The sequence below is a fragment of the Triturus cristatus genome, chromosome 8, assembly GCF_964204655.1.
Source record: "Triturus cristatus chromosome 8, aTriCri1.1, whole genome shotgun sequence".
NCBI lineage: Eukaryota > Metazoa > Chordata > Amphibia > Caudata > Salamandridae > Triturus > Triturus cristatus.
This window is the reverse complement of record NC_140591.1, coordinates 475,254,692-475,271,590: the sequence shown is the minus strand read 5'-3', so window position 1 is coordinate 475,271,590 and position 16,899 is coordinate 475,254,692. Positions and strand designations below refer to the sequence as shown.

At 45.7% G+C, this 16,899-nt stretch overlaps 1 protein-coding gene across 12 annotated transcripts in view; it reads right to left on the bottom strand.

The window, feature by feature from the left end:
- Positions 1 to 3,585: 3,585 nt before the first annotated feature.
- The window catches only part of ELF1 (E74 like ETS transcription factor 1), a 509,285-nt gene continuing 495,971 nt past the window's right edge, over positions 3,586 to 16,899 (bottom strand). For all 12 annotated transcript variants that reach the window (XM_085621962.1, XM_085621963.1, XM_085621964.1 and 9 more), the window contains one exon: positions 3,586 to 5,608. In XM_085621962.1, the coding sequence (XP_085478088.1) occupies positions 4,975 to 5,608 (634 nt within the window). In that variant the 3' untranslated portion in view covers positions 3,586 to 4,974. The remainder of the gene's footprint in view (positions 5,609 to 16,899) is intronic.

Genomic DNA, 16,899 nt, shown 5'->3' with positions numbered 1-16,899 from the left:
AAACTTAGCTGCGTCTCTCCCTTCGGCAACTGCACGGGAAAGCACGGCCCGGGCCTCTTCTGGGCACTGTGGTAGCTGTGTGTAAACTTAGCTGCGCAATCGTGTCCCACACAGAGTGGGAGTAACGGCACAAGAGACATGCAGTGTTCACCGACTGCAGTCCTAAGCTAGTGGATTCCCTATCAGGTGGTGCGGTAGGGAATGCGCCCTTGGAAGTGGAGGCTTGGACCTCCAAGCTCTCGGAGGTGGGGTGTTGGGAGACGGAAATGGGGTCGCCCGGGGCCGGACCGTGGCGTCGTGCAATCATCCTATCCACAGGAACCCCTGTGTTGGGCTTGGATCAAGTGCCCAAAAGGATGTCCATGCGGGCCTCATTGAACAGCAGCAGGGGCTCCGAAGAGGCCGCTGCCGGTTGAAGCACCTTGGTCAGAAGGTTAGTCCTAACCTCCACCGTAGGAAGCTCAAAGTTTAAGGCCTCAGCCGCCCTACGCAGCACCACTGCGTATGATGCACCCTCCTCCGTAGCTACGATAGGGGAAGAAAGCATGCCAAGGTCTGGAGAAGTGTCCAGACCACTGGCCTCACCAAACTCCTCTCTCCAGTCTGGTTCTTCCAACTGGTCTGCCAGAGGGTCCACAGACCCCTCCCAGTCCTCCTCACCCTCCTCTGGTAAGCACTCAGGGCGAAAGGGAACACCAGGGGAGAACAGGGGTACAAAAGTACCAGTCGGTGCCGGTCCGTCCGGCTCCGTGTTCACATCGAGGGGGAGGCTGGGGCCGACATCTATTGGGGACACAACTGGCGTCGGAGGGGGAAGAGGTGTCGCCAATGGATTCGGTGCCAGAGGAGATGTCACAAGGTCGACTGGCGCCGATCCGGATCCAGGCCTGGATCCATGGGGCCCTGCAGCGCCGAAGCCGCTGGCATTGAAGGCCTAGAGCCCCCAGCCGAGTCCAGGGGGCCCAAAGGCGCGCCGGCGGAGTCGGGCTGCCCAGAGAAAGAATGGAGGGCTTTGTAAAAACTACGAAGTTGGGCAGGGGTCGCTCTGTCTCCCGAACAGGCTCTGCGGGCAGAGCTGGACAATTACCATCCGCATCCCGCGTCGGCCAACGGAGAACGCGAAGAGTGACGGTGCTTCTTCAATTTCTTTTTGTGCTTCGACATCAGCTTGTGGCAGGAGCCACTAGGTTTGAAGCCAGTCTGTCATGATGACATCCCTGTGCACCAGGAGTTGCGACAACTCGCAGGGGTGCGTCTAAGTAGATAAAGCGACGTCATTCCGGCGACCATGACGCCAACGATGCACGCGGAGTCGACCCACACCACTTACCGACACGCAGGGGTACTGCTGAAGAAAGAATTCTCCGGATCCAGTCTGACGCCTGGGATAATTCTAAGGTGAGGAATCCATAACTAATAGTCTCTTTCAGATAGGCGGATGTAAATTGTTCACCTCCTTATCGTCACATTATTATGGAGAACATGCTGAATACTTTTTACACTGTCAAAATAATATCCGAATATTGCCTCTATCTGTCTTTCAAACTAATGTAAAGTAAAGGCATCATAGGGGAGTTTTCCCAGATGAGAGGATAGGCTTTGGTAAATTTATTGTGACATCTAGCAGAACATTGTTCAAGATCCAAAACTGGCATCAGGGTTGGATCAGGATTTGGCATCACTAACGCTGAAGCAGCGCTTGATGCAGAATCAGGCAGAACTGGTGTGGAGGTGCAGCCTTGCTCAGGCAAGGGTCGAGTGGAGCCAGTCAACACTGGAGAGAGCCATGCCATAGGGAGTCCAACTTGAGTTCCTGGTGGATCCATGGGGGCCAAAGACGCTTCAGGGCAATTTGGAATCATCCAAAACGATTTCAACATTGCCTCCATGAAGTCCTCAATATACTGCAGAGACGATGATGGCCCAGCAAATTTGGGGCCTCTCTGCTCCAACTATGGAATGGGACTGGAGTGGGACGATGGCGACTGAGTCAAGTACTTGGAATGATGACTGCATGACCATCCCCTGGAGTGGGAAGGGCAGGAAAAGGTGGGTTTCTGCTTCAATCTTTTGTGCTTGCACTAAAATGTGTCTTCTGACTTCATCTTGGAATTACTCGAGGACAGCAACCTGACTGGGATCAGGACTTGGATAAAGAACAGGCCAAGAACTAAAGGCAGACGTCATGTGAATCCATGATCGACACCGGCTTCCTTAAGGTGTGGCACAGTTTAACACCTGTAGACTTCAGAGGGGTCATTTTCCCTCCTGTAGTTTGTTAATTATATTTGGGAGTCAGTGAACACCAACAAAGACTTTGGTAGAGAAGTTCCAGAAATGAAACTAAGGGCAATGGAAAAAAGGAATCACGTCAACATATAGGGGTGGCACCTATATTTGACTCATTTTCAGAAGTGAAACAATGCTGCTTTTCTGAGGATGGAACCTATAGGCGCATGAGAGCTGTTCCAGGAGACAATTCTGGATCCAGTCTGGTGTCTGGGGGAACTCAAAAGGTGAGAGATCTGCAGTTAGAAGATGAAATGTTTACATGTTACTAGTTCTTGCGTCAAGAAAAGATATTGCCATGAGAACTGTTGAAGAAATACAAACATTAAACAAAAGAAATAGATGTCTTGAGACATTCACATGCAGTGGCTCACATACCACGCGTGTGACAAGCAACATGTGATCACAAAATGTATTGTGTTAAGCTGGAAAATCAGGAACCCACCAGCCCACTGCGAAGGTAGAATGAAGTCTTAAGAATATAGGTGTTATAGGCATGGGAAAGAGAACAAGAATAGATCTGACTGAATGTGGCCCCTAAAGTGTTACTTAGATCAGAATTGGAACATCAGCCATAAAACAAAAGTTAAACCTCTTCAGCTAGTGTTTCATGCCTGACAAGTGAATACTTTAGTAACTGCACCTAGGGTAATAATTGATTGTTCTTTGTTTTTTCGACTTCGTATTTATTTGTAGATTATTTGTGGTAAATACATGCATGTACGATGAGTCACTGAAATAAATCTTCCTGGTATGCTGTGATAGGCAAGGACTTGCATTTCCGATAAAATAAACTTCTCACTGAGAGCTGCAGTCAACTCCGAGGTGGAATTCCTATTTATCAAAAAAGAAGAAAAAAAAGGAACTTCCTGCAAAAAGCATACGACATTGAGAATATGTTTTTCAGAGGTTGTCACTCCTCTGCAGTGATGCTCAATGCAAACATGGTTAAAGAGACAATCTACTTAATTTCCACAAAACCATTTTTGTTGGTGAAATTGTTGCTCATACTTGGTGCCACTACGTCCATGTCTACAAAACCAGGGGGAATGTCTTCTGTTACGCAGACATTTGTGGTGAGACCAGATCTATGCAGCAAGCTGGGGAAGTGGCAATGTTCCATCTGCTTCCTCTCTCTTCAGCCCTTCCAAGAGTTGAAAATGTATACAAGCCAAACAGTAGAGTAAGTGTATAAGGAAAATCGAAACTACTTCTTAGCTTCTACTGAAACAAAAACATAGACATAGTACAGTTCTCAAACATTTTAAATATAGGTCATTTAAGCACAATAAATGCTTTAGTTCACATGATTTATTTTCATAATAAATCAATTAGAAAATACAAAAAGTTGAAAGGTGTTTCAACAATAATTTTTTAAATACAAATTCACTCTGAATAGATAAGACCATTCAAATGCTAAACACATATTGATCTCTTTCGTCTATAAAAATTATTTGTTTTCATCTAACAGAAATCATCTTAAAAATGTATTTTTTTTCAAATTAGATGTAAATGTACACTATTTACAACCAATGTTCTATATAGAAGCAGATAGACAGATGTGAAAATATCAACTGCGTATTCATTGTACACAGCCCTCATTAAGTCAGACACAGAAGTCTTTGCAGTAGTCAGAAAATAATATGTAAGCATTCAAGCAATAATTCTCTGCATCAACTATGACATGTGATGTACTTAAAAACTAAAACAATTCTACATTGTTATAAATAGCAGGCGTTACTGCCATCTAATTTAACAGTACTCAGTGTGTCAACTCCGGAAGGGTGGTGTTGACTGGTTTCGAGTTAATGACCTGTTGGTCAAATCAGAAGTCAGCAGCGATCACCCCAGGTTATCTTGCCGAGTAGAACAAATGCCGTGCATTTTAATCACTGTTGCCCATCATCAAGTGAATGGAGATGTTCTCCATTCCATGTTTACCACCATTACAAGGTTACAACTTTCTTGCCCACTTTTGTTGGGCAGGGCTACTGAAGACTGTTGCTGTATGCAAAATGGGACATGATGAGAAACAAAACTCAGACTTTTCTAAAAGTACAAATTGCACACACGAAAATGTAGCAAACCTTTGCTTCTTACAGAAGAATCCGTTTATAATGTTAAAATATTTACAGAAATGGGTGACCTGTAACAATGTTCAATTCCAGCCAGAAAGTGAACTTGCATAGTGTAGCTGACAGCATTTCATAACACATTTTGTCACCCCAACCCCCCCCCCCCCCCCAGGGCAGGGTAAAGGCCCTCTCATTTTAGAGCAGAGAAATTAAGGCACAGAGAAATCAGTGAATTGCCTACATGCGTCCTGTGGCTGAGTCATAACAAACTCGTACCCCAAGCCTGGAGAAAGACCTACTAGAGGACATTCGCTAACAAAAGCGTTGGCCACAACAACATTTCCAAATCATTCTTCATAGAATGAGGCCTCAGCCTAACGGACATCTGAACAGAGAGTCAATGGAACCCTCAGCCTGAGATCTGAATAGAAGCATTCAGGACACCTTACCAAATGAAGGCGTTGTCTAACCTTCCACATTCAATGCTACGAAGAGCAGGCGCTGAGAAACGTGTGGTCCATCGGACCTCCTGATCCAAATGTAATTTTTATCACTGATAAAGTCTTGTACATGAAAAAGTAAGCACATTACTATGTACTCATATGTTCTATTATTTACAATTGAGCTCCCAGTGTTTTTGTTCTTGCTTGACTTCTACTTGGGATGGGACACTATTTGCACCAGTGACTACCAGCAGACACCGTGGATCAAACCTCTGATTGGGCAGCTCCCCAGTCTCTTTGGGTGACTCCATTTGCTCCCCGGCACCCTCGTGCTGCTCCTGCTTCACAGCCACATGAGTGAAAGTCTGTTTGGCCTCTGTGGATTTGATCACCGATGTTATCACAGTGCCTGAGGTGTGGGGGACTACCTGTGCAGAGCTTGGTGAAAAAGTCACCACAGGTGTAGCAGCGCTGAGGATTGAAGAGGAAGGCACAGTAACTGTTCCATTACAAATGGTCTGTGCATTGCTCGCGAAAACATGCTGCACCTGAGCAGGGCTCAGAACAATGGATGAAGCAGATGTTATTGCCTTTGGCGACTGGAGCGACATGTTTTCTTTAAGTACTGTCATATGCTGAGAAGATGGAATGGCTTGTAGAAAAAACTGCTGTGAGGCCGTTGCCGAAGTGGGATCTGTGCTCGATAAAACTGTTGTAAGAGGCACTGTCTGGAATACCGTGTGCAGATGCTGACTCCCAGGAGAAACCACCACTGGAACTTGTCCTGGAGATGGCATTGTCCTGTTGAAAAAATATGTATGGAGACATATTAGTTACCATCCACAACTACTTTTCACAAATAGGACATTACAGTTTACCAGGAAAGAAGCAAGAATAAAACTCCAAATCATTATCACGAAGCACTACTATACAAAGAAAAAATGCATGGCTCTCCAAGACATTTTACTTGGTATGCACCCAAACCGGCATATCGTGCTTAACAACTCAATTTGAATTAGTATTTTAAATAACAGGTGTCCAGCTAGAAATATCAAGGTATCTATCTGTAAACTGTGAAACCAGCTGCGATAGGGAGGAGGAGAGTTGGAAACATGTAATTGGGACACTACATAACAGCACAGTCTACTTTCTTTTTTAATTTTTTTTTTTTTTTAAACTTATTTTTATTGCCATTTTCACATTTCATATATTGTACATCATGTATATTCTTCAAGTGGTCGTATCCGATCATACATACGGTAAGGTTACTCAACAATTGCATTGATTGATGATTCGTTACCAAGAGGCCTAAACAGTGTATACAATTATCGTGACGTTCACAGGTTCCATATATGGCAAAGAAACTGGGGTTCAACAGAGGCGTAAACTAGGGGATGAATACGGAAGAATGTATCCAATTGCACTAGGGGGAGAATGCAGCGTCGTGATGGTGAGGCACCTCTGATACTCATGTGTGTCTATCCTGGTCGTTGCGACTGAAAATCGTAATAGTGCGCCTGGAGCTAGGGTTCGTCAAGGCCTCGCACGGCTGGGGGCCTACGGGTTCAGGTGGGCAGAGCCTGTGAATGTGTATTCTGGATTAGTTGTGTAGATGCGTCATCTGGTGGGTCCGCCCCCGGGGAGAGCTGCCTAAACTGGTATAGTAACATGGCCCATTCCATTGAGATAGGGTGCTTGCGGGTCCCTTTCACCTCCTCCTCCCGTAATGTCTCCTCCTCCGCCGCCGCCCATTTGAGTGTAGCTCCCACCCACGCTGCCACCGGGGGGCCGATGGGGGAACGCCAATGCATGGCTATGCTGCGTTTGGCCAAGAGCACCGCTAAGGAGAGGAAGCGAGTCTGCACCTTGTGTTGCTTACTGATGCGAAAAATGCCTATGGCGCTGGCCTCCCAGGTGTCCATGCAGGTTAGCCCAGTGAGGGTACCCAAAGCGGTGTGAATGTGATGCCAGAAGATTTGAATGACGGAGCAGCTCCAGAACATATGCCGAAAGTCTGCATTTTGTTCTTGACATCTGGGGCATAGGAACTGAGTGTCAGGATAGAATCGTTGGAGGCGTGCAGGTGTGAGATAGGCCCGGTGTAGGATATAATATTGGATGTTTTTAAATCGTGCGTTTCTGGAGACTTTCTTAGGGTATCTCAAAGCCTTCTCCCATTCCCCGTCGTGGAGCACCCGCCCGATTTCTGCCTCCCAGGTGGCCCGGAGGGTCGCTAATGGTTTATTAGTCAATTCCCGTATGGCTTTGTAAAGCCATGTAGTTAGGTGGCGTCCTGCTCCCATATGTAGGAGCGTGTGTAGCACTGGGTGTGGGTGTGGTTCCCCGCTGCTTAGGTCCTGATGTGGTCGGTAGCTATCTAGGAGTTGGCGGTGGAGCAGAAACTGCCCTGGGGGAAGCCCGTATTCCTCCACCAAACTAAGGAACGGTCTTAGTTGCCCGTCCTCGAAAAGGGACGCTGCCTCTGTCAAGTCACATCCCGTCCATGTGCGAAGCGCGCTATTCGTGTAGTAGTGTTCCCGATTGGGCCATCCTACTAGAGTGAGTAAAGGGGAGTACAACGGAGTCCCCGGGGACATGCGGTGTATCCGCAGCATGCACTTACGTGCGACCAACACCTGTAAGGGGTACGTGGGCTTTGGGTGTGTGCCAGGGAGGAGCAAGCGACGGATCTCCGGGACCGATACCCGTCCTGCGATGGAATGAGTTTCCACAGTGTACCTGTCTGCTGTCCAATGAGACAGCCATTGCAATTGTGCTGCTAAGAAGTAGGCTTCGAATGATGGGGCTCCCAAGCCACCCTGCGTGGTGGGCAGCTGTAGTTTTGTCAGGGCTATTCTGTGTCTGTTGGACCCCCAGATGAGCGCGCTAAGAAGGGAGTCTAGGTCCCGGAAGAAGGTCCTGGGCGGGATTACGGGTAGGTTGGTAAAAAAGTACAGCAATCTCGGAACCATAATCATTTTGGCCAATGCCACTCTCCCAATGGGAGCCAATGGGAGGCTCTTCCAAAATCCGATCGAAGCCCTAATGCTCGCTAGTGCCCTGCAATGATTACCCTCGAACATATCTGCGGTGGAGTGGTAGAGACGAATACCAAGGTACCGGGGGGCCTCCGCGCTCCAAGGTACTCGCTGGGTTCCTATGTGAACCGCCTGTGGAGGTAGTCCCGGATGCAGCGGATAAATTGTGGATTTATCCCAATTTACTCGTAGTCCTGAGGCCACGGTAAATTCCTGCAAAGTGTCCCAGAGGGGTGTTAGATCATCCGCAATGTCCCGCACATAGATCAGTAGGTCATCTGCGTATAAGGAAACACTATGCACCGTGCCTGCTATCGGGATGCCCCAGCCCTCTCCTTCCCGCCGGAGTCGTATAGCCAGAGGCTCCACCGCCAGGGCAAAAAGCAGAGGGGATAGCGGGCAGCCCTGTCGCGTGCCTCTCTGAATCGCAAATTCCGTCGATATGCATCGGCCTAGGCGCACCCGCGGGGTCAGTCCGGTGTACAATAAGCGCGTATAGGCGAGGCGGGTGGGCCCTATGCCTACTCGCTGCAGCACCGAGAACAGAAACTGCCATGTGAGGGAATCGATACTTTCTTTTTTAAATATGCTCATTATACATAGTTAGAATTTGAAAGAGGCAATTTGCCCAAAATCACATATTTAGATAAAATGGTGAAACCACCATTTTGAATCCAGGTCTCCTGAATCTAACATGAGCAACTTCACAACTAAGCAATATGTCCTCTTTATTGAGTTACCACAAATTGCTGTAAACAGATAATGCTCCAGATCTAAATACATACCATATCTATTTTTCTATGTAGTAAGGTTATCATTTTCTGTTTTACAATCTCGGCTGTCTTCAAGTATACAGGTGACAGGCTACCAGAAATCTATTTTGGAGACTATTCAAGGCGACCGGGCTACAGTGTGTGCCTGGGATCCATGCAGCACAAATAAAGGTGGTTTGGACAAGGTGCAAGAAGAAAGCTGCACTTAAGCCCAAGGACATAGAAACAGAGATTACTTGTTCAATATACTGTGGGTGGAAAGAGAAGAAGTGCGTACATTTTGGCCAACTTGAACTCAGGATGGTGAGCAAGTTAATGTGGTGTCCAGCTCTATTTGGTGGCTTCCCAATGTGCAGTTTCAAGTCAAAACGCTTGATGGAAACAACTGATGAAGTAATTGAGTACACTAAGTTGAGGTATTGGTAAGAAAATTAACAAGAGACATTTGCTAGTTATGTAATGTATCGGTTTTCATCCGTGTGTATATTTATCCCTAAGAATGTAACAGACGGGAAAACTTTCCTGTGCAAACGTGAACAAAGATGGGTACATAGATTAAGGAGCGATGTACAGGGATAAAATGGAGCAATCCCTTGGAAGCACTTGAACAGCTTAGAGTAATCGTCCCACATCAGCAATCTGGAATATATCCCCCTCACCTAGAGACTATCATTCCGATAGATACTGAGATACAAATTTAAGTGATAATCTCAAGTGAGCCATAAAATTGATATAGAAATACTCCAAGGAGATATTTAATTTGAGCAATATATAAGAGGGGGCGTCGCACCCCTCAGGAAAACTAGAAAGTGTATATGTAGGAAAGTAGGATCTGCTTCTATGGTTACCCCCACTTTTTGCTTGGTACTAAGCTGTTATTTACTAGTCTGACTGGGATCCTGCTAATCAGGACCCCAGTCTATCTGCTTTCTCCCTAAATTGTTATGTTCAGTACTTAGGTACCTCCCAGATTGGATACTGGGGGTACCCTTATAAGTAGGGGTGGGTGGAATTTGCGTAGTTGCCCTACGTAAATTATAGCGAAATTGCTCTAAATCTCCGCGAGCACGCGGAACTTTCGCGAAGACGCGAAGATTGCTTTCCCCGCCCGTTTGTGATGTGTTTTTTGCGTGCTCACGGGGAAATATATCTCTAATTTGCCCATGCGGTTGCTAATGGGCGCGGCCATCTTGCTCGCGATGCTTATTTCCTGTTCCAGGTCGAATGACGTGTTCGTGATCGCAAACTCTCGCGTGATAGCGCGACCGGCAAACTACAATTCAACATCTCGTGGCGCACGCAAACGGATAGGAAAACTTGTCAGCGAACGCAGGGATCCGGTAAGTCGCTACCGTGCGCGCGAGAATGCATTTTTAAAGGGCGAACAAGAAAATACTTCCACTTTCACAGCGGTTTGCGGGAGTTTCGACATCTCCGCATTCTCCGTGGAAATGCCAAAACTTCGCAGCTTCCGCGAGCAGAACTGAAATTTTCGCCCAGGCCTACTTATAAGTCCCTAGAATATGGTACTAAGGCACCCAGGGAATGGGTACCCCATAGGTCTCACATGGGCTGGAGCATGCATTATGCCACCTATGAGACACCATTCAAAATGGAACTACAGGCCTGCCATTGCAGCCTGTGTATGTTGGTACTAGCACCACTTACTAAAGATATAGGTTTCCTATATCTAGGGTCACTGCACTTAAAACCTATAAGTTGCCACTCTAGCAGGTCTTAGCAATCCTGAAGGCAGGGTGCTTGGTTCTAAGTGAGAGGGTGCCCCTGCATGAGCAGGACACCCCTACAGCCTACGGAGTCCATTCTCCCGGGTAGTAGGTGAAGCAGCCATATACCATACAGAGGGGCACAGCCTAATTACGCGATGACCATCTCAAAACTGGCTACAACGAATCCGCTCATATTTGGTATCCAACATGTTGGAATCATACCTCCCACACCGTAAACTGTGTGGGAGATATGATTCCAAGCACTGGAAGAGCCCTCCGTTAGGCTCTCAGTGTTCCCGGTGCCAACTTTCCAGACCGGGACAGCACAAAATAGTTGCTGCCGGCCAGAGACACATTTGCGCCCTGCTGCTGATCCAAGCTCTAGCAGGGAAAGGCAGAAGATTAGGCACCCTGTCACAGGGAGGTGTAACTACCTCCCAGACTGGATTTAGTGTATTGGGACCGAGTGGGTGCGCTTGCCAGAGCCACTAAATCTGCATGAATGGCACATTTGGTGTCCCCGTGCATAGTCCAGTTCAAACCAGTCCTGGGAGCCTTTGGCTCCCGCTCTGGCACGGAACTGGACAAAGGACATGAGAATAACCTCCCCCCTGTCCAAACCGTCCCTTGGGAGAGTCACCTGAATCGTTCTAACCCTTTCCTTGGGGTACTTAAGGGCTTATCTGTGGGTGGGTCCCTAGATTCGTCGTGGGACAAGATTCAGATCAGACACCACTTCTTCTACCGTCTTGGCATTCTGGACTTTGCTGAACTTCGTTTGGGCTGGACTTCATCTTCCCTTTCAGTCTGTGCACCATACAAAAACCTTCCAAGGCCTGTTGGCATCAAAGACACCTGAAGGAATTGCCCTGAAAGGGAATGAGTCACTTGCCTGCATTCGCAGGCATCGCAACTAAGTCGACCTGTCTGCTGATCCTGAGCTCCTCCGTACTCCATAAGGTTCTGCAACACAGGTGGTGGTTTTCCATACCTCCCCGAGGCCTGCCCTGCCCTCTAACCATGTTTGAGGCCAGTATCCCTTGTGGGGGCTGCAATAACCGAACCCCTGTGCACTACGTCAACCTGCAGTTGCAAAGGCTTGTTGGCTTCCTTCCGTCAAGATCTTCGGGCTTCAAGTAGCCCCAACCTCAAGCACATCCAGTGACTAGAATTTTCAGCCACATCACATCGTATGCACTGTTGCCTGCATCTTTTGGTGAGCTGCTCGAGGTCCGCTTGAGGCTCCAGTGCCTTCAACCCATGGGTCCTGTTGAGGGTCACCTTTGTTTCTCTTTGGCTCCCCTGATTGCTCGGGCCTGCCCTGACTCCCCTGCTTGTGGTGAGTTCCCTGGACCCGGCAGGTCCTGATGTTGCTCTTTTTTCAATTCCTGCGTTGGTTGCATTTGTCAAGGTTTGTTGTTTCTCCCCCCTGGATACCGACCCCTCAGCACTCGACATCCTTCGTGGGACAGCTTGTGCATGGCTCCTGGTCCTCGTAAGCGTTGCCTGGTCCTCACAGCTGCAGAGTCAAGGCCATCGTCAACTTTCCTGCAACACCCGACATCGGAGGGCATTCGTCTTCCAAGTCCTCGGGTCACTCCTGAATGACAGACTCTGTCCCCTCTGCTTGTAGGTACCTCTCATCTAGAATCCAAACTTTCTCCTTCAGCAGTGGCACTTTCCTGAAGTTCTCCATTGGGATCGACAGTGGTTTCCGACACCACTTCGCACGTATGCAGCCAGCTTCCCTGGTGTAGGTAACGTAGTCCTAGGGTATCCATGGGTGGGGTGGCTCTCCAACCTTCTGTCTTCCACAGGGTTTCTTCAGGGTCCACTGGGAAGGGTTCTTAATCTTTATAAAACCAACCGCGACGTACACATAGACTTGTAAGGAGAACGCGGTTGTGTTCCCACACTGCACACGAACCTCCCTGGGGCTCCTAGTCCCTCACCTTGGGTGGTTCCTTGAGTCTCCAGCACTTCTACGTCCTCTCGACATCGTCCTGACTCGAGTCGTGGTTCTTATACCAGTCTTGGTATATGGTTTGGTCCCCAGTGGGGTCCACTGTGTATGCTGTGCTGTTTACTGCATTTCTTCGTAAAGTAATGTGTGCATTGTGCATATCTCCGGGTAGGAGTTATTTGTATGTGTTAGAGAGTATTATATAATAAAAACGTATTTTTATAAATACCTTGTTGTTCTATTTCACTTAATCTATACAATGAGATTGCATTCTGGTAAAACAAGAGGCTCAACACTCCTTCTGGACTAAGACTGAAGGCTGCTCTCCACAGCTACCAGTTAGAGAGCTATCTAAGATTGTTTAAGACCTCTTAAATCACCATAAGGGTTGTATGGACTGGTGCAAGGTGGCCACTTAAATAAGTGGACATCAAATACCAGGCCAGCTTCTCACTTGCTCAATATAGCGTGCAGGAACACTGTTAAAGAAATAATATCACAGCGCATAATAGAAGTTGCATATTTAATTGTTAACATTATGAAATAGACAGACATGTTCAGAACAACAAAGGGGGATAAATTAACCTGACTGAGTATTGTGGAAAACAGGCACCAGGCACAGAATCCCACAAAGATTATCTTTCAAGATAACGTGGACAGAATACCGACGCAGAGATGCCTTTCGCGACCTTTCACAGAGATCATGTAACACGGAGGACGTACGCACAGAGACAGAATGACGTACTCACCTCATGACGGGAAAAAGAGAGAACTGTCCTACTTTAAAACGGGTCCTCTACAGCATGAGAGCCATCGCCGTAGGGTGAGTAGTGGACCGACTAGGCTACGATTGTACCTTGACAAAGTAAGTGAAGGATATGTTCAGGATCGCTCAGACAAAGGGTTGGTCGCGAGGACACAACTGCTATTAAAAACCTTATTCAAAAAACACTTTGGTGGACAGGGTGACGTGGAGAAGTTCCCTGTCATTTTCCGGACTAAAGTAAGCTATGCGGCAGCTGGTGGCCCGGGCATTGGGCAGCACTGTGTTTGAGCATGAGGGGACCGGTCAGTGCACTGAGGTACTAGGATAGGGAAACTTGCAATTCAAATGATGGCTCACACACCTTTGGCATCCGGGCTACTCAATAATATGCGTTTGAAAAGCCCATCGCTTTTGGAATCAGACCATAATTTTCACTGGGAAAACTGAATTTCTTGAATCACAAATTCTATTATCTTCCTAATCCAAGACTGTTCTTAGAACTTTCTGTGAATAACTTTTTCCCCCCAGATGTGTTATGACTTCCTATACAAGCGGATGGTTTCCTCCAGTACTGCATCACATTTTCACTTGCTTAAGCTCTATACTTGCTCTGAGGTAACTGTATTCTCTTTATTCCCACTTCTGGCATTGTTTCTTCTAGGATCTGCTGTTCTGGTCAGGCTTGTTTCTACCTCAGGAGGTCAATGTATTTTCCCCTGTAAAGGAATCTAGAGGTTTCCGGTCACCTTCCTGCCCTATTCCTCAGCTCATGTCCCTCCTTGGTTTCACTCTGGAGCAGGGATTAGAGCAAGGTAGAAACAGGTCTTGTCTGCACCAAATGTAGTGACTATTTACTGCACTGCCTAGGTGACCTGCCCTTGCTATGTTAGGTTCTGTTATCTTACTGAATTGTGATAACATGCACTTCCAGCTTGAGCATTTCTAGGCACTACAGGGCCTCTTGTTTAAAAATAGTAGCAGACAGAAGGGCTAAGGAAGATATTAACAGTGATTTTCGCATACGCCTAAAAAGCAAATAAGAGCAAATGGATCTGAGAGGCAGTGAATTAACTTTGATAGTGCCTAAAACGAGAAGGGTCAACCCGCTCCTCTTTTGCACTCTGGCATCGAGAGACAGTTAGTGTTTAGATAAACAGAGCATTCCGGGGGGAATCAGGTAATAAGTTGGTGCACAATAACATTAGGACTCGAGCCATCAAAGCTGTGGTGACAATACAAGGCACCTTGAAGTTGATACGAGTTTGGATGAATACCTAGTGAAGGGGTTTTAAAATAGTGTTGTCATGGTAACAGACTGCAAAAGAAACAATTTGGGCAACTTTTTTTTAAAATCGACTTAAGTCTATGCATCAGAGATGATTTAATTCAGTATGCGACAATATTACATTGTACAGTATAGACTTGGAGGGAGATAAAGGAAAATTAATGTCTTACTTTGGTGGAACAGACTAATGATTACATTATTCATAGTGGAAGAGAGTACACATCAATTAAGTTAAGAGTCGCTAAACTCCCATGCTAATAAAGGTATTCACCCACCCTTAGATATGCTTCGATACATTTTCAACTTTGATAGAATTCCTGAAGTAATGAAACTAGTAACTTCCCTGTAACAATAGTTTTGCAGCATGAAACTTTAACAGACTACATACTGTGCATTATTCTGCCTTCAAGTGGTTAGGTCCACAAGTGTATCTATAAACACAGAATTTTTATTCTAGGCATCGACCATAGGCTACGTCTGTAAAATTCGCTGTGATGTCAACATAAGCCCACAATGACCTAAAACGCAACTTCCATTTTAGATGATTGGGTGTTTTTTTAATTTAGTTTTTGATTTTTTCTCTCCTGAACTAGCAATGATTACCTTTCTTCACTCTGGAGTTGGGAGGGTGACTTGAATCTAGAACAGTTTTAAGATGCAAAGCATTATTACATGTATCAACCTACTTTTGTTTTGCAGCATAAATCTATTCTAGGTTCACATTCTGTGCACTGTTCAAGTATCAATATTACCCCCATAGGAAAGGAGGGATTGAAAAATTAGCAACGCCTAACAAATGTTTTAAAACAGACTTATCACTTCCCTTTGTGATGGGATGACTACACAGTAAAATTGAGTAGTCGTGTTTCTAGATGACCAAGCAGCTGTGGTACAAATGTCATAAATGGAGACATAAATGGAGACATTGCCCATAAATGCCAATGTTGCTCCCTTTTGCGCTCTTGGTATTACCTACAGACTTTGAAATACATTTATATTGCCTGTACAATGCACCTTGCTATAGTTCCTTTAATCATTGCTGAGCCGAGAACTCGAACTGCATATGCACCAATAAAACTGCATAGCCATCCGAAATCTTTTAGTTTCTTGGATATGAACCACAATAGATCTTCTAACATCCTAATATATAACGCTCTTTCTACTGAGTTTGGGAAAAAAGCAGTTAATTGTATTTTTGGGTTAATATGAAAAGTTAAAACCACTTTAGTAATAAATGGTGTGTGTGTTTGCATCACTGTTTTCTTAGTGTGTTATTATGTATGGTCCCTGAACATATAATACCTGTAACTCACTTATTCTTCTCAATGATGTAATAGTCACTGACAAATCTGGTGTCCTTCATGTTAAGTGGTTGAGATTTGTTTCATGCACAGGATTAAAAGGCTTTCATCAGCCATGTTACAACTAAATAGAACCACCATTTAGGAGTAGAAGCTGTGTCTGCTTTTTACACCAAGGAATTGTATAATACCAGTATTAAATGGCTGTGTTTGATTCCTACCCTTAATCTATGCTGCATTAGTCAACAGATGCACTTTGAGCAATGCATACCATAGGTCACAGTCTAATGAATGCACTGGGTATCTTAAAATCACTGTTTGATCTGTAAGTCTTTTTGCAAACTGATGTTCCTAACACCATTTGGAATACTTCATTCACTTTACTGCATAATAAAGTGTTGTGCATGATATTCAAACCTCCATAAATTATCTTCATGCAATCCTAAATTTTGTATTTCTAGGAATTGATCCAAGCTACTAGTTGCAAGCTCTGATAATCTGGCTGATAATCGATTTCTTCTTGTAGAGTACATGTTCCATGATCAAGGGCCCATGATTACCTTGTGCTGTAGGGATTTTTAGATGTGAATGCCATGCTTACCATGTCCCCCTGGGTTGCATTAGAATCCTATTCATCTCAGACTTTGACCCTAGACATTATTACAGTTTGAATGACTGGAATAGGAGGAAAAGCAGAAACAAACATCCCATTTTAACTACCTGAAAGCATATTGCCCCGTTTCAGAGAGTCAATGTCTTGATTCAAAGTCATGCCATTTTGAGTTTTGTTTTGTGGTGAAGAGGTCTATGTATATCTAGTATACCCCATTTTTTAGGTTGAGACTGGGCGGTGCATGTGTTGCTCTGCGAAGCATGCTGTATTTGAGTAAGGACTTGAAGCCCCGCCCACTCTCCGCCCATATTTGTCATTGGCTTGTGTTATTGTCCTTCCTAAATACTGGCTTCTGATTCGTTAATAGGCTTGTTAGTCCCTCCTTAGTACCGCCTTGTCTTCATTTGTAACCTCCCATGGGGACTGGCACTTTTACTGCTTTTGTTACACGGTACCTCTTATTTAGTCTGTAAGCACTATTTTCTTTAATGAGTTTTATGTATTGGAGGCACAACATGCTTTCCTGCAACATTCACGTTCTAAGCAGCCCCAGACAAAGGCGGCCGCTTCTTTGAAATGTCATAGGTCTTGCATTTACAAGAGTTTGAGCTATTGGCAATGTA